At 35.2% G+C, this 21120-nt stretch overlaps 3 protein-coding genes across 11 annotated transcripts; 1 reads left to right on the top strand and 2 right to left on the bottom strand.

Moving 5' to 3' along the window:
- The first annotated feature begins 347 nt into the window (after positions 1 to 347).
- mRpS28 (mitochondrial ribosomal protein S28) lies at positions 348 to 1217 on the top strand. The gene is made up of 2 exons (XM_053757762.1): positions 348 to 731; positions 886 to 1217. The coding sequence occupies exons 1-2, from the start codon at positions 486 to 488 to the stop codon at positions 1162 to 1164; spliced, it is 525 nt and encodes a 174-aa protein (XP_053613737.1). The 5' UTR covers positions 348 to 485; the 3' UTR covers positions 1165 to 1217.
- A 233-nt stretch (positions 1218 to 1450) lies between these two features.
- Positions 1451 to 12102, bottom strand: GLS (Glutaminase). Of its 7 annotated transcripts, none has more exons than XM_053757524.1 (10): positions 11740 to 12102; positions 9422 to 9474; positions 8736 to 8780; positions 6235 to 6331; positions 5510 to 5870; positions 5112 to 5264; positions 3687 to 3967; positions 3202 to 3510; positions 2899 to 3053; positions 1451 to 2369 (listed from the first exon to the last, which is right to left on the bottom strand). In XM_053757524.1, the coding sequence occupies exons 1-10, from the start codon at positions 11899 to 11901 to the stop codon at positions 2012 to 2014; spliced, it is 1974 nt and encodes a 657-aa protein (XP_053613499.1). In that variant the 5' UTR covers positions 11902 to 12102; the 3' UTR covers positions 1451 to 2011. The 7 variants fall into 7 exon arrangements, with proteins under 7 accessions (XP_053613499.1, XP_053613508.1, XP_053613527.1 ...); XM_053757533.2 differs by lacking the exon at positions 11740 to 12102 and adding an exon at positions 9569 to 9832; XM_053757552.2 differs by lacking the exon at positions 11740 to 12102 and adding an exon at positions 9602 to 9832.
- A 698-nt stretch (positions 12103 to 12800) lies between these two features.
- LOC128677094 (cytochrome P450 4C1-like) lies at positions 12801 to 19503 on the bottom strand. 3 transcript variants are annotated; one of them, XM_053757718.1, is made up of 9 exons: positions 19186 to 19503; positions 18994 to 19103; positions 18368 to 18458; positions 17048 to 17230; positions 16258 to 16457; positions 15240 to 15308; positions 14599 to 14767; positions 13935 to 14114; positions 12801 to 13359 (listed from the first exon to the last, which is right to left on the bottom strand). In XM_053757718.1, the coding sequence occupies exons 1-9, from the start codon at positions 19337 to 19339 to the stop codon at positions 13190 to 13192; spliced, it is 1326 nt and encodes a 441-aa protein (XP_053613693.1). In that variant the 5' UTR covers positions 19340 to 19503; the 3' UTR covers positions 12801 to 13189. The 3 variants fall into 3 exon arrangements, with proteins under 3 accessions (XP_053613693.1, XP_053613686.1, XP_053613678.1); XM_053757711.1 differs by having other exon boundaries at positions 16258 to 16652; positions 19186 to 19496; XM_053757703.1 differs by having other exon boundaries at positions 16258 to 16652; positions 18994 to 19117; positions 19432 to 19454.
- Positions 19504 to 21120: the final 1617 nt, after the last annotated feature.

Genomic DNA, 21120 nt, shown 5'->3' with positions numbered 1-21120 from the left:
TGTGTTTCGAGTGTTGCCAGAGCTATAAATTCGTATAAAATATGCGATAAATAGCGGTATTTTGATTACGATTCGTTCATACCAAAGTCATATGACTTAAAAAACTTAAAGTATTTATTTCACTGACCTCCATATATACAAAGACGTGTATGTATGTATATATGGAGGTCAGTTATTTAGTTGCGTTCCTTTCAAAACTTTCGAGATTCGGCACATAATCGCTAGTGCTGCCCTGGTGCTGCCATATTCTTGATCTGTACTTTTATTTCCACTTACAGCGCCATCTATATTATTCTGTACAGTTGCGATATTGGTCACCTGAGATTGTCACTGTCAATTATGTCAGTCAGAAGTCGATGAACTAACTTGAACTGTAGAGTGTAGGTAGAGGTTATGTTATTCTGATCTGAGAGGTTGTTTTTCTAAAAATATTAATTGGCAGATAAATAGGTGACAAGATTAGAAATCCGTGAGTGTGAATAAAAATGCATAATGTAAGGAGATCTATGAACGCTATTTGCACTTTCAAAAATTTAAACTATAGCTCAAAGTATGAATACACAACACGTTTGAATTCACTATTTAATTACTGCACATCGGCTACATCTTCAGAGCCAGCTACAGGGGGATTCGCAAAAGCATATGATAAACAATCTCTCATAGTTGATGCTCAAGACAAAGATCAAAGTTATACGTTTGCATCTTTACTCCGCCAATCCAAACTCATTGATGTAAGTATAATCATACACAATTTAAATGTAATAGCTATACTGAATTTCAATTTGGTTGTGTGTTTAAACTTGCATGTACTTTCAGTGGTCATATTCATGATGCATATCTAGTTTAAACCTAATGTCTCATTATAATTTATTTGTAATTTTTCAGTTGGGAGACCCAGTTGGCAAAGTGGTTATTGGGAAAATATTTCATGTTGTTGAAGATGATTTATACATTGATTTTGGATGGAAATTCCACTGTGTTTGCACAAGGCCCGCTAGTCGAGGAGATGAATATGTACGAGGAACTAGAGTGCGGATCCAGATAAAAGATTTAGAATTATCATCAAGATTTCTTGGTTCCAGTACAGATTTGACTTTGTTGGAAGCTGATTGTAAATTACTAGGAATAGTGTCATCTCCCATGAGAGCAAGTGAGAAACAGTAAATATGTTTTAGTAGAGGTAGTTACTTATTTAATTAAATTGGTTAGTTTTAAAATATGTATTTATTATTTTGAATATTCCACCAAATTTATTATAAACTTCTCAGTAAGTATTTTGAAATTGTTATGGTTGGAAAACTATTTTTAATAAGATCTTTGATTCTGTTAACTATCTTAGGTAAAATATCAATATACTGGCTTTATTATTTTAAATAGGTATTTAAAATATCCAAGTAATGTGACGAGAAAGGAAAAAATTAGGAACCAAAAGATAAATAAAATTTGCAAATAACTTTTCATCAACAGTTTAATTGACATACATTTGGACAACACTGAGAATGACATGGATTAATTAATTTATTCTTTATCTACCTTGATTAAAATATTTATTTATTGTCTTAATGAGAAACTTTTGTTTGATAACAATTTTTATACCCTTTAGTTTTTATCTAATATATAATAGATATATGTATGTGAGCAATTAGGTAAGTACTATGTCCCTAAAAAGGTAGCAAAACAGTTACATGCTATATAAATTTATTTTGTAGAAACAAATGGAATGTAAAATATAATTCAGTAATAACTAAAGACATACAAAGTCAAAAAGTTTGCACAATACTTGAAATATGAAGTTTAAAAATATCCATTTTGAAGCCGCAATTTTAACGCATAAATTAAAAAAGGCTATTCATTCATTATTGCTGCTAACTATTCATTATTACTTTTCTACTTACAAATTACAATATTAAATGTTAACTTGATAAAACAGCAATTTAGTCATGAGATCGTCATTTTTAATAACCCTCAATAAAGGATTGAGATTCGGGAATATAATGGTAAATATTACGATCTATTGAACTTTATCACCATTCCTGGAGACGATTTCTTGAATGCTTGGGTCTTTGACGGCGTCATTGACGTTAGTTTTATCGAGTATATCATCTACAGCTGATGTTTTGGCGTCAGGTTTTTCGTTGTTGGGGTGTACACGTTCCCATTCCTTGAGGTATTGTACGACAGCGGTGTGTCCGAAGGTTTCAGCCTCGTTGAGCGGGCGGCTGCCCCAGCGGTCGCGAGGGTCGTGGGGCACGGCGCACTGGGCCAGCAGGAAGTCCACGCAACCCAAGTGCCCTTCGGCAGCTGCTAAATGCAAAGCCGTGCGCCCGTCATAGTCTGACAGCGTCATGTCCATACCGGATAGATGATGCCTGGAAACAGTTTCATGGTGAATATAAAGCTAATTATCTTATTACTCTCAAGCTGGCGTATGTACAGAAGCAAGAAAAATCCATCGATTTTTTTTTTGAGGTTTTTTGCCTTGTCAAGGATTTCCATCTAGCTTGAACTATTTATATGGCCCTTACCTAACTACTATGCCAACCATGGTCGCTAATTAGCAAATTAATAATGACGATCTACGTATAGCCTTTGAACTTATTTAAACATGGTATGAGAGAACAACAAGCTTTGGCAGTGTTGAAGTAATTAATTTTGTAATCAATTTAGCCTAGCTAGATGATAATATATTGGGACCATACATATCAAGCATGTGTACTTTAAGGCCTATGAAAGTTTACTGTTAGCGTTGAAGGCATTTATTGGGGTGACTTCACTGGCTCAGGAAGGAGAGAAGACTGAAAATTCGCTGATAAATAAACAATTTAAACTTAATAAAACCATTCTTACAATTATTTACAACGGTAAAAAACATGGAAAGTTATACATATACATACATACCTTCTCAAAGCGCTAATATCTCCACTGGCCGCAGAAAACAGTAGGTTGACGATGCTGAGACCAGTAGTCTCGAATTTGTAGCGCCGCGGGTCTTTTTTGTGGCTCGCGTATCGGATATTGTCGTATTTGTGGAAATTAAATCTCTGGATCAGTTCCTAAAACAACACGACTAATAGATATAATTAGTTGAATTTTATTGATATGCATACATGCATAGCATGACACTTTATGCTAGTTATTCTAAAAGAGATGTCACAATATCTATATTGATAAGTAACTTCTTTCTGGACATTATTTACTTACGTCACAAAACTGCAGTCCACGGCAGCTGTTGCCTAATGGATCCAAAGGTGGCGACCAAGTGCAGATCCCCATAACATTAGGCACGACGATGAGCATGGCTCCCGATACTCCTGACTTTGCGGGCAGCCCCACTTTGAACGCAAACTGGCCTGAATAGTCGTACATTCCACAGCTGTGCATCAGAGATAGCACGTTGCGTACAGAATCCGGCCGAAGGACTTTCTCGTCTGTTATTGGACAAATGCCGCCATTTGCTAGCGTGGCTGCCATTATGGACATTATGTCGCAGTTAGCTTCCATGGAACAACACTGAAAATAAATATTTTCATTGTAATATTATTTAGGCAAGTATTTTTAGAACTATTTCTGAGGATATACCAATGTTCGACACGAATGTTTTTTCTGACGATTGATTTAGTCTTAATTTCTACATATTCTTACTAATTTCTGAAATACCTAAGTAGGCAATAATGAGTATTATGTACCTGGAAATAGAAATCCATACACTCTCTCAGGTTTGTCTTTTCTGGGTAACATTTATGCTCACGCATATAGAAGCCAAGCGCGTAATTCCTATCGGCCGCCTCTCTTTCAGAGAGAAATACAGCGTTGTTGAAACCCAAGACTTCGTTCCCAGCGAGTCTGCTGAAGAAGGACATGACGTAGTCGAACTTCTCAGCTAAAGTCATATCCGGCTTGTCCAGGGTCTTCAGTAAAGAGCACACCAGAATTGCACCAGCATTGATCATTGGATTGTGCGGCTTCACTGTCAATAAAATAACTCATTGGCTTTATATTACTTTGTTTATAAAGTTCCTAGGACCACACAATCTACGCTCTGTCAATGAATCTCATAACAATATTCCATTATTTTGTACTTGGAAATAGAAATCTGTGATCTTTGTTATTTTAAATAAAAATAAATTAAATTTCTTTGTTACATTTAATAGCTCGAAGCTAGAGTCGAGACAGTGGACATAATGATAATAACAACATGTAAAATATTATGCACGATGCTGGCAAATGTTGTTGTTGATGATGTTCATAAGTTTGCTACATACATACACTCTATGTATTATTTTAAATGTTATCTTCATTAGATATGTGGTTTGCACAGTTTCGACGTATTTCTATTTTTATCCAGTATAATATTTCTGTTTATTCATGATTTTGAGACAGATGCAATATGATTCGGCGGATGACAAGCTTTCGTAAAAATCTATAAAGAATATAAAGCCTTGCCTGATTAGGCATCATTCCCATAGAAGGTGACAGGCCGGTCATAAAATGAGAATCGAATCTGCCAATTTTAAATGTTATTTTTTTACGCTGAGTGTCACAGCCAAGAATTAAGAGAACATGATGAGAGAGAGAAAAGCTATGAAAATTTGAAAAAGCATCTCACCGATGTACGAATAGAATATTATACTCTAAACAGACCGATTACACCTACATGTAGTATTGAATGTTGTTGTTATAATGTAGGCAAGACAGTTGCTAATTCTTGTTTCAACAGAACCGATTTAGACGTGAAAACGCAACAATCGGAAAGTATACGTATATGTATACTTAAGTAGGCGTATTTACTTTCGCAAATTTATTCTCTAGGTACCTACTTTGACTTCTACAATATACACATACAAGCTGTTGACCACGCTCCGCCCGCGATGGCCTATATTTGATCAGATAGGATATATCTATCCTATATGGTTTAGCCGTAAAAGATAACAGCCAGACAGACTTCTGCCTTTCTAATATTAATAAAATGATGATAGTCCAACTCGTAAATATGGAAGTTTCATCCGCTGTGCTTGACCCATGTGACGTATTTGTGCATGAAATCTGGGCACAGGGTCTCCAACGCCATTGCCTACGCCTCTTTGGAATCTGTATTGCATTGTGATACGTACTGTTGTAGTCCAGTACTAATTCATTGAAGTTCCGTCCGCTGGGCTCGGTTCCCACGTATTTGTGCACGACATCAGGGCCTAGGGTCTCTAGCGCCATGGCATACGTCAGCGGCTTGCTGCAAGACTGTAGAGTGAATGGCACGGTCACGTCACCTGTGCGAAGTAATTTAGGTATTCATTAAATGTTGACATCGCAAAGAGAATAACCATGTATCACTATAGATAAAAATTTGTTAGGTACATTAGGTACTAAAATTTAGATTTTAAATTATGTAAATGAAGCGTGAAGAGATTATTACTAACAAATAAACTCACTTTTGCATTTCGTAATAGGTTTTATCTAATTACAATTCGTGTTTTACATTTCGTTTCTCTAAACTATGTCGACAATAACTTACCAATAGAAAATCGTTGTCCATCGATAGTGCAAACGCTGACTCCCCAACTGTCAGAACTGGCGCGAGCCAGCTGCGGAATGTAACTGGCCACTTTCCCATCGGTGTTGCTCTTCGCAGACCAGTACATCTCCTCGATATCCTTAATGAAGTCCTGGAAGTCAGGAATCACGAACTGGCTGCGGAAAGCGCGAGTGATCAGGACTATGTTCGGAGCAATGACATCTTTGAATGTCTGACGGTCTAGCTTCAATGTTTCTGGGGAGCCCCCTTCGAAATTTGATTCTTTGTGTACTTTGTATAAGTTGAGCATGACTTCTTTTACTCGAGCATCGTTTTTTCTTATCCCAGTCGTCCTGAGAGCCTGAAATCATAAGATTATTATAGATATATTATTTATCTTTCAGCAATTAATATTTAGCACTATTATTTCGATCGATAACTAATAGTACCTAAGTATATTCGTAGATATAATATCTATTAGTTTTCTTTCTAATCACCTTAAAAATGACAATTAATCCTATCATTCGAATATTTAATTTTATACGATAAATTACCTACATAAATTGTATTTTTACTACAAGATTAGATTTTAACATCACGTCACTGTCGAGACTCTGGTAGATAGCAAATACAGATTGCATGTGATAACTGTCGCAAGATTTTTAATTGCCTATATCAAAAGTATGTATTTAAACATTTAATTAGTTTTATCATTGCAAACTTACGGCCAAAAACTTTCCAACAGGTAGGAGTCCAGTTTCTTCATTTTTGAACATATCAAATAGCACGTCGTCAGCATTTTTGTGAGAACCTTCGCGACCTCTGTAATAATAAATGCATTTAATATTCTTTATTATTACTTTTTATCTTCTTCATAGTCGTATTCCTCATGGCTGAGGGTCGTGGTCATTACGCGGAATTAAACACACATAACAACTTTCTTGGCATTAGTTATGGAGTGGTTTGCCATTGCCTTCTCCATTTCACACACAAGTTAATAATCGACCAGTGTGCAGGTTTCCTCACGATGTTTTCCTTCACCCGAAGCAATTTGTGGTCGATGAAAACTACTTTACATGAGTCAGATTGGTATGCAAACTCATGTGGCACGAATAGGATTCGAACCACAGGCGGGCGTCTTGACCATTACTTTTTATACAATAAGTATTAAAACACAATATAAAACCAAGAATCTGATACTTATATGTTACGGAGGATATGCTACGAGCGACTTCGTAAGTCGTAGCACCCGTAGCGAGACCTCGCATGCTACGAGATGTGGACTATTTTGTAGGCTAAGGTCTACGATCACAAATTGAAATCTATTATTTTATTTCTTTAGAAAGCGATAAAATTGAACGTGCAATAAAAAACAAAAAAAAAAGTCAATTGATTAGCTGCTGTAACGCAAAAAAATCTGGCACTCAGGTAAATAGTACATACGCAAACTGTACATAAAAAAAGTATTAATAAATATTCAAAACCTATTTTAAAACTATTCATTTGTACCTCCATCTAAACTACCTAACTACTTGGTGCAATTTACAATGCGGGGAGTACGGAAGCAAAGGTTTGATTAAAATATAGTACCCGCGATGATCGTGCGACAGCAAAACAGATTTGTTTGATAAACATGTTGTGATACATACTATAGAACCTGTAGTGCTCGTCCCATAATTAGAAGGATCGGAGCCAATATTTGTTGAGTGACGTAACGCAGCGGGTGTGTCTGACACGTAACCCGTGGTCACCTGACAGACTATTTTAATCACGAGGAGATTTGAGCAATGTACGTAGACTAGAAAAGTTCCGTCCATCAACAAGTGATTTTTTGATAAACAGCTACACTCATAAACTGATAGTTTTTAGCGCGTATTGTGGTCCTTTAAATTTGTTTTGCTTACAAACACCCTCTCATCCTCACGTGGTCCTGGTTGCACTCTCGGTTGTAATTCGCGTAAAATAGTACCCTTATTTTTTTTTAGATTCGGTCATTAATTTACAATAGGCCGTCTACCTGACGTGAACCTCTTTAGAAGTGTGGTTATTGCCTATCGGCTGTTAAGACTTAAAATCCCTTAGTCGCCTCTAACGACGTCCACGGAAGGATATGAGGTAGGGACCATATGACATTCAATAAACTTTATTCTTCGAGTAGTGGCAACTATGGTATTGTAATTGTCATTACGTAAGGATTAGGAAAAAATATTTTTAAAAAAGCTACTCTTAACGCAACCTACAGTCTGAAACATTTTATAAATTAGATTTTTTACAAAGAAATCAGGTAACTAATAATGCAAATAAATAATGATCCGATATACACATATGTGCCAAGACTCAAAAATCAAGCAAGATCTAGAATTTTTTATTCATACTCGCTTACACATGGCAGTTACAAATGTTCCTAAAATAGATTGAAACAAATTGATACTTACAAATAATCAGGAGGCACGTCAAAATAATTAGAATAATTTGCCGATACACAAAAATACATTTTTCACGTGAAAATGCTACAAAACATGCGAATGCTGCTTATCATGAATCTTTAAAACAGGTACGTAAAAGATCATAAAAATTTAACGGAGTTGATAAATGAATTCTCAAACATTACAACTACAATTTAAGGTAATGATCACGATCATTGTAAAAATAATTAAATAATATTTTATTATTATTTAATTATTTTACATTTTTATTATTTTATTTTATATAATAATGTTATTTGTGTTTAGAATAAAAATATACAAATTTTGAATCCATGGACATCGTAAAATATGCGACATAAATGATCATCACACGAGTGTCTGGTCGATTTTTTCACGTTTAAAACAAACCGTGGAAGCGAGTATTTAATATACACTTCAATTTGATGCCTAAAAGGATTTAGATAGACGGACAACGAATAGCTCGTATACTGTGGGTTTTGTTTTTACCTTTTAACCGTTTACGGCGTTTACTTAAAAAACTATTTGTAACGTAAACAATACATATAAATTAGACTATATACTTACAAACGCAGCAGAGAATGACCGCATAGAATATGCTCTTCGATTTGAGTATGCATTATCTACCTACTGAAACGTTTCGTTGACAAAATTCTAATTTGACGCGGTCCTTAAGTGATAATATCTATTTAATTCTATTTAAAGCGTGACAATAATAAAAATCTAATAACCATGCAATATTGCTAAAAAAGCAAGCGGGCTCAACTTCGTATCGTACTCACAACAACACAGGATCGTTGTTATGCACGAAGGAGTATGGCCTGCACCTTTGGAATATAAAATGTGCATGACAGTCAGAAGTTTCAGGAAATGCCGACGATACGACAAAAAAAATACGACAAAGTACCTGTGTCATTTAGTTTTTCAAGTACCTAATTTCACGCTAGTCAATACTACCTAACGAGCATGATAATGAGACGCTGCAGTGAGTAAAATACCTGTAGGAAACCAATTATTGTATATATTTGACTCGTGCTACGGGCACAATATGGTATTTTTATAAGTATACTCAGAAAATGTTTTTGTCTTCATTAATACATGTATGTAATATTTTCATTAATTGATGAATTGATGTTAGGTTTTCGTAAATAAGAAAAGGTCATAAATTTAAATGATTAATTGAATTATAACATTCGTTGATATAACCATATATTTATAGCCACAAAACAGACAACTTTTTTAGACTTTAGACAATTCTCTGTCAAGGGTGAATTGAACAAACTAGACTTTAATTTATATGTAGTTAAACGGCGCCGCATGGCGCGATCAATGTCAGGATTCGAGTTTAATATAGATCAATAAGACTTAATGTGGGCCATTACTAGCAATTGAATAGTAATAAAGTGACACTCCATTGGAAATGCATTATATAAAAGTATGTTTTATGAACATGGAGAACTTTACATACCTCATTTCCATAGTTTGGACAGAATAGAAGTTCGGTGCAGAATTGCGCCATTTCTGGAACAACAAAGAAGCTGTTTAGAATTTTGACACATTTGAAAAATAGGAATTAAAGAATGAAATATTAATAAGCACATGTTAGGACACTCACTTCTGGCTTTTCAATGATATAATTAGGTCTCACTTGACTGTATAGTCGTAAGCAGATACAAGTTGTATATTGTGGTAAGGGTCTGGCGGCCGCAGCCAGGCGTCGGAGTTGCCTCGCGTTCATTTTTGGAGCTGGTGCCGCTGAACAGCTGTGGCCGAGTGACGGCTGTGGATGACCGTGCTGGCACTGTTCCGATGGAGCCAACGCGCAGGCGCCGACTGCGACCCCGCCCACGGCCGTGCTCGGCTTATCTGATAATGTTTGCGTTCCGAGTTTACCTGTCGGTGACGTCGTGGTTACGGGTATTCCAACGTAGGTGTTATTTGCGTAATATCTACATAACAGGGACTATAGTAATTTCGGAATAAAAAGTACCCTGTCTGCTCCAAGTACACCTGACCCTTAGGTCCCTATTTCATTGGCTAGTTCGGTGAGATCAATACATCGCAACGACAATGTGTGTCGTCGCTTCCGTGGTTATGGGAAATGATTTTTTTTGACGAGATGTTAGTTATTTCCTTAAAAAACTTTTATCATCCGAAAACAAACACTGGGATGTGAGCACCTTAGTTGCAAATTAAGATTACCCATGACTAGAAGTATATAATCTGTGCCCATGACAAAACAGAGGTGCCACCAAGTTTTGGTGAATGTTTGTTAGCTAGTGCACATGTGAGTTCACTCAAAAAAGTAGTTATCCAATAAAATGTCTATGTTACACGTGCATCTTTCTAGTTTATTTGTGTGTAAATTTTATTAAAATAGATTTTGAGTTTATTCGTGACAAACAAAAATACATTTTTTCCCATTTTATAACTAAGATTAATTAAGAATTTATAGATGACAATGACTGAATTAGGTAAAAGGTTTTTATAATATGTCCGTCGTTTATCATGGTTCTTAGATTTATTGTGATTATGAGGTTTTGTTGTTCACTTACCAGCTGACGCTGCAATAACGGAAAAAAATAAATTTTAATATTTTTATTACTTATGTATTTCTATTCTTTCTTCGATGATCCTTTAACATAGTCCGGAGATAGGTGTGACAAACAAATTATTGTTTTTTTATTTTGTGTTATTGTTTATCTTATCTAAATAATAAAAGAAATCACTTCGTTTCCCAATATATAATTTAATGAATATCTTTTTAACCTCCGACGACAGAAGGAAAGGAGTTATAAGTTTAACGTCTCTGTGTATCTGTTGTTTGTGTATGTTTATCCATAGCATCATAGCAGGCAAACGGCTGAACCGAGTTTCCAATTTTATCGAGAGTTTTCCTAGTATGTTTGAAAAATGGACGTTCAGCTGTTTGGAAACCGTCAGCTCTTTTCTAGCCAATGAAAAAAATCCAATAACTTCGGAAGGGGGTTTATTAATAATGTAATTTAGATTTTATAGATAAAATCTATGGTTGGTACCTGCATGTGATCTATATTACATAGTCATATTCTGATATTTATCCTAACCAATATTATAAATGCTTTTGTTACCTCTTCACGCCTCTGCCTACTCAACTAATCTTGTTGAAATAATTTTTGCATATATGTAGTTTGAAGTGTGGAGACGGACATAGGGTACCTTTCATCCCGGAAAAATATCTGATCCCGTGGGAAATTTACGCGGGCGAAGCCGCGCCCTAGTTAGTTATTAATATAATTGATTCTAAAACTATACTAATTTATACAAATCTGTTAGTTTTGTTTAACATTAATAAATTTATATCAATCAATCCAACACGTACATACAATAAACACTAACTCGCACCTCCAATTTACTTTTTAATTTCAAACAAAGCCACTATCTGTGGTTTAATTTACTTTTTATTTCAAAGATAAGATATTCAAGACTGTTATGTTTTTATAATATAGTAATGCTTTTTTATTGATAAAAAGCAAAATACATCTTTATTAGCTACTAGCGACCCGCCCCAGTTCCGCACGCGTTCTATATTATGTGTATATGCTATTATAAACTAAAATATATTAAAACCCGGGCAGACAGACAGCGAGAAGTGACTTTGTTTTATACTATGTAGTGATAGTGATTAGCTATTCCCCGCGGAACCTCTTTCATGGGAATTTCAGCCGCAAAAAGTAATGTTCCATGCCAAAAAGGTCCGGACGCAAGTATTGAGTTGAAGACTAAATTTGGTATCTAGATAATTACCTCAAATTCATTGTCACAATCCATCACAAAATCCTTATATTCTTGAGAGCAGTATCGCATAACAACGATAAATACAGGTCGGCGAGTGCGCAGCGGGACGCGCGGGAGTCGCGAGATCGCCGCGGTTCGGACTCTCCAAACACACTCTACGAACTGAAGCATTCTTCTTTTCACGATGGTATAAATATCCCATTCCTAGTGGCAAACAATATATCTGGGAACATTTCTAAATTTAGATCGTGTAAAAATTAGATTGTTGATTTACAACGACATGTTTTCAATAGGCTTGCTTCAGTCATCACTCAATTTGCAGTAAATTATAGTTTTTCTAGACCGACTATAGATTCTACAAAATTGAATATTTAATTGCACATTGTTTATCGAAATAAGAAAATATAATCGAACAACATCGCATTTATATATGTACGAGGAAGTATAGGCCATGGTGGGGATACTTTCATAGCAAATATATTTTTTAAAATTAACTTACTATACCTACCTACTACACATAGCGCGTTGTAAACCAGACAACCGTGAGAAGCTGCCATCTTGTTGGAAGTCAAAGTCAAGGATGAGCACCAGCTAGATGGACGGATATGATAAGGTCTTCTTCTACACGCAGCAAAAACCATCAGGTCTTTTAGTGGGCACAAGATCTTATTGCCTGGTAAATACATATGGCTTGTACTGGTTTTCACGAATCTCAGCCACGAGGATACGACTATGATGATGACCTACCTACTCTTCTACTTCAACTCGTATCCCAATTTACTTGCATAGGGTCGGGTCTCCTCGCACACCTGCTCTGGGTTGTCATATAGTTTATATTTTTCCTTTGGATCTCATTTTGTATATTGGTCCACCAGAACTACTAACTGGTGGCGGTGGTGGTTATACCTATTATTAAATAAGGTTTACGTTTTAACATCTTTATCTACGTACGCGATATACTCAAAATTCTCACCATAGTAAATTGATCCTGAGGAAAGTTTAGGTGTAGGTATATTTTATTATGGTTTTACCCAAGGGGAGTCGGGAAGGGGCACTAGTAGAAGATACAATTTATAACTAGGTTATTTATTATTATCTTACTCTTAAAATTACATACTAAACACACAAATTGACAAAACTTAATTTTCACTTTATTTCATTCATCTAATAATATCTTAATAATATCCTTTTCCAATTCGGAATAAGGTTTTCTTTCTTTCAACGGCCACAACAATATTTAACGGCCCACGCTAAGCTATAGTTATATATATAAATATATATGCATATAAATGCGATATATCGCAATTGCAACTGACAAAAACACAGAAATGGTCACAATACACTCAGAGCCGTAGACAAATATCTGTGGACATTTGCCCGCGCTGGGATTCGAACCCAGGACCTCCAGATAGCGGACGGGCGTGACGTCACGGAGGTTCGCAAGGTCGTCTATCTATAATTATAAAGAAGTATGTCGTTTCTTAAAGTTGATGTACACGGGTTGAGTGGTCCTCAACACCAGGTCGGCAGGAATCACCACGTCCGCCTGCCGAGTCACTGGTTCCAGCTCGAACCTTCGCAGGATCCCTGATAACGCTGATTTCATTTCTATCATCGCGAATTTTTGTCCTGGAATTCGGAATACAAATTAAGCACAAGGTAGAAGAAAAAAGTCATTTATTTGTAGCGTAAAAATAAGTACATTTAAGACGAAATGTTCAATATGAAAAATTTGGTTACAAAAAGGTGCTCAGCATGTGCCATGACGCGGGCCCATAATGCTGATTTTCAGTGATACCAGCGGTGGGACTCCCATAAATGTGCAACTATCTGGTATAATTAAATCTTTGAAACATAAAACACAAAATTTCACTATATCTCAAACTACAGTTGAAATATTTAAAAAAAACGACATTGATTTAACAAAAATAAATAAAATAAAATTCATAAAATTCAAGTCAGTGTAAGTATTCTGAAAACGTAACCTGCACAAAATGCACTACTACTATGAGAGCTTAGAAGAACTATCGTAGGATTAAAACTTTTTTGTATTTGGAAGCACAGGACAAAAAATAATAATTTCGGTTTCTGTTAATGTACCTCAACCATTTTAACAGTACATTGAATAAACAAAACATTCGTAGTTTGTTGGATCTAGGTCAGTGAGACCACGATAGATAGAAACACACGTGTGCTACAGTTACCTATGCAATTTCTGGGGCCAGCACTGAAGGGGATGTAGGCGTAGGGATGGCGGCCCACGCTGTTTTCTGGCAGGAACCGGTCAGGGTCGAACCTCAGTGGGTCATTGAAGAGGACCTCGCGTCGGTGCAGGTCGTAGATGTGGATGTTGCACATCGTGCCTTTGGGGATTGTGTAATTGCCTGAGGGAAAATGTTTCGCTTGATGTAGACCATTTTATCAGCAGCAAATCAATTGAAATTATGGCAAATTTTCGCATAAGTTACTCGCATAAGGAACTCGCCTTTCTCTATTCATGGAACTGTATTAGCCTATTTTTTACAAGAATTAGTCCGAAGTTTCGTATGTATACGAAACATTTCTGTATCTTTCGCCATGATTATTGCTGTTAAAACCACATAAAAATCGGTGATATGAAAACAAAACAACTCACATAAGTTTTCATATTTCTCTAATTTGTGCTTTCATCACTTGCTCAATTGGCAACGTTCGCCAAATCTAATGTATCACTACATTTTGTTTTATTTATTTTAAAACTTTAATGCACAAAATCACAAAAAATAAATACCTACAAATTGTGAAGTACTTATTTTTAGTCTAGTATATGTATAGTCATAGTTTGGTCTTCAGATAACGTTTCACCAGGTAAAAAATCATATTACTTACTCAGTTTGAGAGTTTCCCCTATGGTGCGGCTAATCACCGGCACGGGAGGATAGAGTCGGAGACTCTCTTTGATGACACACTCAAGGTACTTCATCTTAGACAAGTCTTCAATTTCCGAAGGGCGCTGTGAACCTTCGAATATCACTTCCTGCTCCTTGTACACTTTGTCCTAAAGAAATACAAAATCAATATTCCTTTGCTTTTAACTGCCGGGTGTTCCTATAAATGCCCTTAGCATTAGCATATTTTCAGTGTATGCATTGCAATATATATTGTAACTAGCAATATATAGATATTATAATGAACCTGATATACTGATATTATCATGCCATGCTTTAAAAACCAGTTGTAGTCGCGAGTTGAACTTGCGTGCAGATAAATCAACTCGATTGAAGATAGATTCGGAAATGTCTGTGACCGACGGACGGACAGACAGACGCACGAGTCATCTATATGTGATCCGGTTTTATTTTTTTTGTACGGCTCCCGTAAAATCTCAAAGATTTATCGTAAATGTACAACTGCGACCATAGGGCTGGCTGTGACCATATTCGTAAAGTTTGTTGTATGTAGTATACGTGCTACGCTGCATGAACTGTACAACTGAACAAATCTCGAGCAAACTAAGAGAGACCATTTACCTGAATCTGCTTATGCTCAGCTAGTAATAGCAAGGTGAAGGTCAAACCACCAGCTGTTGTGTCATGACCCTGTTGGCGAAAACTTACATTAAGTCATTAAACCTTAAACGTATATTTTTTTTCCAAAAAGTCATGAAATAACAAAATAAGGCATGTCCACCAACTTCTTGAATGGAAATCGCTGCCAAGTACAGGAGTAACGGGTTATGTAGTTGATTATATAGGCATTTTATGTAAATATTTAACTTGGTACCGACTTATTACTAAAAATGGCTTTTGACACAATAAGTGAACGAATTTTATTACAAAAACTTGTGACTATTGGAATTAAAGACAAGGCCCTGCATATGTTTTCTTCATACCTTAATAACCGATTTCAAATAGTCAAAATGAGGAAGAAGGAGAATGTTTTCCAGAAATGATTTCTTGTGGAATACTACTGGGGTCCATTCTTGGCCCCTTATTATTTTCTATATATATAAATAGCGTCAATAATCTAAAATTGAAAGGAGATGTAACATTGTTTGCTCTTGTGATGACTCTTGTGTTTGATGTTGATACCGTAATTAAACGTCGCACAAGAAGATTTAAATATACTACATAATTGGTTAATATCCAATCTACTTGCTATTAACGTGGCCAAAACAAACTTCATTTAATTGGTTCAAAAAATAAGAAAATAAATGATGTTCCCCATTCAATATTAATAACGAGCACATTATATATTCAGAAAAATATCTCGGCTTGATACATGACTTTCATCTTCCGTGGAAACCACGCCTTCAAAAAGTACGTGCAAAGCTCTTATCTCTCATGGGTGCTCTTAGAGGTACGACACATTCTTTTTTACATATTAAAGAGTAACAAGATGGATTATGATATTAAATTACAGGTATGCCGAACTAGCACTGGCAAAACTGTCAAGAAGCACAGTTGTTTAACAAGTTGCCAAAAATGGTTAAAGAAATACAATCATATCCTTTATAAAAATATATAATACAAAAAGCATTGAACTGACCTCAAACATAAAAGTTTCCACTTCTTCCTGTATACCAACATCATCAATATGACCGTCTTTTTTCGCTAATATCAACAAATCAAGCATGGCGACCTTTTTCTTTTTTTTAGTCATAAAAGTATCATCTTCCGCCTTTACTTCTTCACTGTCCGTACCTTCATGGTCTTTTATGTATCTTTTCCTATCTTCTATTACTTTTTCTGTAAAGTTGCGAACCGTGTCTAAACATTCCTTTTGTTCCCGTCCCAAAGAAGATAGGTTGTAAATGAGATCGAAATTATAATATATTCTACTGATCCTTTGTATGAGCAGTTTTCCTAGTTTATAAATTGAATCTTTGTAACAACGAGCAGCACTGGTATCTCCTTTGGAAAGCTGTGTACCCATTGCAGTTTCTAGAAATAAATCAGGATCAGGATTTATTCGGTTCAGTTATAAACGAGACAATCGTAACCTATGAATCTTCACGTGTATCATGTTTCAACTAAATATATATTTTTTTGTTATTCAAAATACAATGGATATTTTTTATAATATAATATATATGTTTAATAGACGCATAAGATCCTGGTTGGAATAAATTAAAATCTTGTTAAATAGAATAGCTGATGAACGGCATCGAAACCGTCTGAGGATTTATCATATGGACAGTGTCATTGTTCTAGTAATTAATGTAAAGACGGTCCGCAAGGTTAGCCAGAGCACAGTCGTTTCTTTAATATGATAACTTGAGCTAGACTCGAACCTGCACAACGTGTACCTATTTTACTACATGTGTATCATCACTTACCACATATAGAATTAAGTGTATACTCAGACAAAAGCGATATAACGTCAGTGGCCTTTCCTTCAGTGGCCTCCAAGGCGTTAAGCATCCTGCTACAATTTTCTTCCATAATAGTTAGAAACTGTCGCAGAATGTTGAAATGGAAAGCTGGCGTTAGAATTTTTCTTCGTTGATGCCATTTTAACCCTGAAAATTATTCAGTTAAGACAGCACTTATAAACATCTTAAAACATCCATCCCTACATATAATAAATCTAAGTGAGCTATGTCTGTACATAGGAGATATTAAAAATATATATATTGGAGATCTTTATTAATAGAAGCCAAAATTATTATTATATTAATTATTATTTTTTTAGAATTTTTGTCTGTCTGTCTAATTCTCTGCATTTTTGTTTGCGCATCACGCAAAAACTAATGGATAGAATTTGATGCGTTTTCACAGTTGTATAGCAAATGGTCTAACTTAAAATTTGATATAGGTTTCATCGTAATACGTTGCTTAGAACCCTAGATATTGATACAAATATTTTATTAGCAAACAGACATAACAAAGGGCAAAAACTAGTTGATTAATTAATGTAAAATGTGGATTATACAGAAATGTGAACTGATAAATAAATCAATCAAATCGTTTATTTGTAAAAACAGGTACATATAGATAGTATAATGTTATTACATAGATCTCTGTTTTCTGCCTGTCAGTCGTACACAAATTTGGTCAATATTAGTACTCTATAAAAATAATAAACATATAACTATTATAATAAAAATGTTTATAAAGTACCTACACCTAGCTCTTTCAAACACGAATGCAAATCAAGTTTTTTGTACTCACAAAATGTTTTTAGGTGTGTTTTTGTTTAACGTCTGCGTAATGCATCGAATAGATAAGACATCGACAACATGTTATTTTTAAACTGTAAATAGATTCGTAATTTCGTATAGGTACTATATAAAGTATACCTACATCTAGATAGTGTTTACATTTGTGCATGTAGGTATTTATACTTATGTTTTCATGTTATTGTCCAGATTATTTACTTAGGTACAAAACAGTTTACATTTTTTAGATTGCTAATTTCAGTTCTTGATTGAACTGAATTTTTGATCTTTTATGTCGAGTTATGAAAAAGTTTGAGAGGACCAGTAACGATCCCTTCTTCTTTTCGAATGTATTGTATTTCTATTACTGGTATCAGTGTAATTGGGCCCGCGTGGCATCATGGCTCATACTCTTTATCCATTCATAAGGTAGCCCGCAGTGTGAATATTAAAATGGCGTAAATGAGTCTTGCATATATTTAAATAGTAGGTACATACCAGAGCTCAGAAGTAAACCATCCCAAAGCCAAGGTTTGAGGAAACTATACATCGGGCCCTTCATGTTATGTTTAGGTGAAGATATCACTGCCTGTAAATATAAAGATGAATAACTGAATTAACTGGACATCCAATGAGTAAACATTATGGTGAATTTCAAATATAGTTTAATTATCCAACCACGTATTTCACACCTACTTATACACACACGAAATATTGTTGGTGATATTGATTTCTATATATAATTAAGAAATTTGTGGTTAGCCGGTTTCTCAGATAACTGTAATAAATACCCTATTAAATACTGCTCATTTTTCGAAAAGTGTGAACTACAGAATAAATCCATACAGAATACTTAATAGCTTTCTTGTTATTGCTATTTCCGGTAAAACCGAACATAGAATTCAGCTATACGTACATTCATCAATATTGATTCAAAAGGAATTTTCGTGTCAACTTGAAATACAACTAGAGATGGATGTTTTAACAAAATTGCACAGGGTTCTATATAAACTTAAACATTTTAGATCGATTTAGGCGAAGGAGGTAAATATATTGATAAATTATTGTTTTGTTTGTAAAAATTGATAAAGACTAATAATGTTTACACGAATATAAGTACTTACTTCAATATCTTCTGGTGTATATATGTTAACCACAGATCGAGGATATGACCAAAATCTGTAAATTCCATTATGTTTCTGTGCGAATTTCCTCCTCAGTGCGAAGAGTTCCACTAAAATTTTCGCACTATACGTTAAAACATGAAAAATTATTAATGTTGAAAATGACAACCAAAAATAAATATCAGTAATTACCAGGATTAACCATAGCTTCTAATGCATTCCCAATTAAGAAAACATCCTTTGGCCCAGGTATTTTCTTGATAATTTGCGCATTTTCATTTTCATTGATAAGATAGTGCACGATGCACAAAAATAGTGCAAAAGCGACCAAAACATATAACAACATACTGAATAGATACCGTCGACTTCACTGTCCAGCGGCTTACATGACACTGTTCGCCCAAGCTTGGGGAAATTGGTTATATATTAAACACTCACACACGCATAGAATTACTGCATCTGACTCAGTCGGCGCTCGTGCGTATCCATTTACCACTCAATGGCGTCTCGATCTCAATGTGCATAAATATAAAGATCACACTTTAATCAGCGTCGCGTCTGGTATTATCAATAATAAAATATTGTAGCAGCAGACACGTTTCTTCTAAACGAACTTTGGACGGACAGACACACAATTGCATGTGCACGTTGGACTTTGATCCGATATGTCCATTTCCTTCAACGGTTTATACATCATCAGATAATTTTGAATTGATGCTAAAGCTTTATTAGAAAATTAGCTTTGGCCCGCGACTTCGCCCGCGTGGATTTCATAGCAAAATCTCAGCAATTTTTTTATCGCGTAAGACTAGTAAACATATATGAGTCAAATTCGCATTTTTCTCATCTTTAGTTCAGTTTTCTGTTTCCCGCTGCGTGTCTCGTCCCGTAAACTTGTCCAATCCTGCTTCCTGCTATGTAATGTAAAGTAGATATCCCGTACCGTTTCCTACATATTGTGCCATCATGTTTTTTGCAGTGTGTCCCGTCCTGTTTCCCACTACGTGTCTCCTTTCCATTTCCCGCTCCTACTCCCATTCCTGCTTTCTGCAACGCGTGTAGTCCCATTTTTCATAACGTTTTACGTCTCGGTTTTTTATTAACCACAAACGTAAATTAAAATTTTTTTGTATTTACTACAAAAAGTACCTAAGTGTGCCAATTTTCAGCTTTATATCTTGAAAATTGTATTAAGTCCCATACAATCTTTCACCCCCCCTTATAAAGGGGTTTAGGGTTAATTTTCAGAAAAATCTGAAGCACGTATTCAATAATTTGTTGTAACATCCAAAATCCAAATTTTCAAGTCACTAACTTCAACGGTGTAGAACTTTCATATTTCCAGTTTTTCACCCCTTTCGCCCCCTTCGGAGTAGAATTTCCAAAAATCCTCTCTTAGTGCTCATCTACACTCACCTACATGCCAAATTTCAGCTTCCCGCCCAGCAGTTTCGGGTGTACGTTGTCTGTCAGTCAGTCAGTCAAGAGTTTTATACTGATATATTGATACATACTGCGCCCATTATATCTATATATCAGACTTTAATCGATAAAAATAATTTGTTTATATTCTGTTTACACCTTTCTACAAACATTTAAAGTAAATCGGCTCCGTGGATTGTTATTTTAATTTTCCTACAGGATCCCCCTCATTATCCGGGATGAAATGTCTATAAGATGTTAACCCGGGATTCCGAGGAATTTTTGATTAATAATTAGTTTTTCAATTATCCTACGGGAACCTGACCATTTACCGGGATGAATTGTATCTAATTTTCCTATAGGACCCTCCTCGTTTTCCGGGATGAAATCTCTATAAGGTGTTAACCCGGGTCCTGAGGCATTTTTATTTATAATTAGTTTTTCAATTATCCTACGGGAACCTGACCATTTATCGGGATGAAATGTATCTAAGATGTTAACCCGATATATAAGGTACATACCAAATTTCAAGCAAACCGGTTCAGTAGATTGCAAGTGATGCGCGTTCAGACAGACAGACAGACAGACAAAAATTTCCAAAACTATATTTTCGTCATCTATATCAGTAACTAAGTATATTCCATGAAGAATTTTAAAAAATATCCAATGTACAAATTTGGCCTTTCCTCAATTTTATTATATGTA

This window comes from Plodia interpunctella, chromosome 2 (genome assembly GCF_027563975.2).
Source record: "Plodia interpunctella isolate USDA-ARS_2022_Savannah chromosome 2, ilPloInte3.2, whole genome shotgun sequence".
Lineage (NCBI taxonomy): Eukaryota > Metazoa > Arthropoda > Insecta > Lepidoptera > Pyralidae > Plodia > Plodia interpunctella.
This window is presented reverse-complemented; position numbering and strand designations above follow the sequence as displayed.

Bases quoted from the DNA above. Each gene is read 5' to 3' on its own strand.
- mRpS28 (XM_053757762.1), top strand. From the start codon at position 486: ATGCATAATGTAAGGAGATCTATGAACGCTATTTGCACTTTCAAAAAT. The intron at 732-885 runs GTAAGTATAATC...GTAATTTTTCAG, and splicing joins GCCAATCCAAACTCATTGAT to TTGGGAGACCCAGTTGGCAA.
- GLS (XM_053757524.1), bottom strand. From the start codon at position 11,901: ATGCTTCAGTTCGTAGAGTGTGTTTGGAGAGTCCGAACCGCGGCGATC. The intron at 3,968-5,111 runs GTACGTATCACA...TTTTATTGACAG, and splicing joins ATTAGTACTGGACTACAACA to TGAAGCCGCACAATCCAATG. The intron at 3,511-3,686 runs GTACATAATACT...ATTTATTTTCAG, and splicing joins GTATGGATTTCTATTTCCAG to TGTTGTTCCATGGAAGCTAA.
- LOC128677094 (XM_053757711.1), bottom strand. From the start codon at position 19,339: ATGTTGTTATATGTTTTGGTCGCTTTTGCACTATTTTTGTGCATCGTG. The intron at 17,231-18,367 runs GTATGTACCTAC...AATAATTTTCAG, and splicing joins TGGTTTACTTCTGAGCTCTG to GGTTAAAATGGCATCAACGA. The intron at 14,115-14,598 runs GTAAGTAATATG...ATTTTCCCTCAG, and splicing joins AGGGGAAACTCTCAAACTGA to GCAATTACACAATCCCCAAA.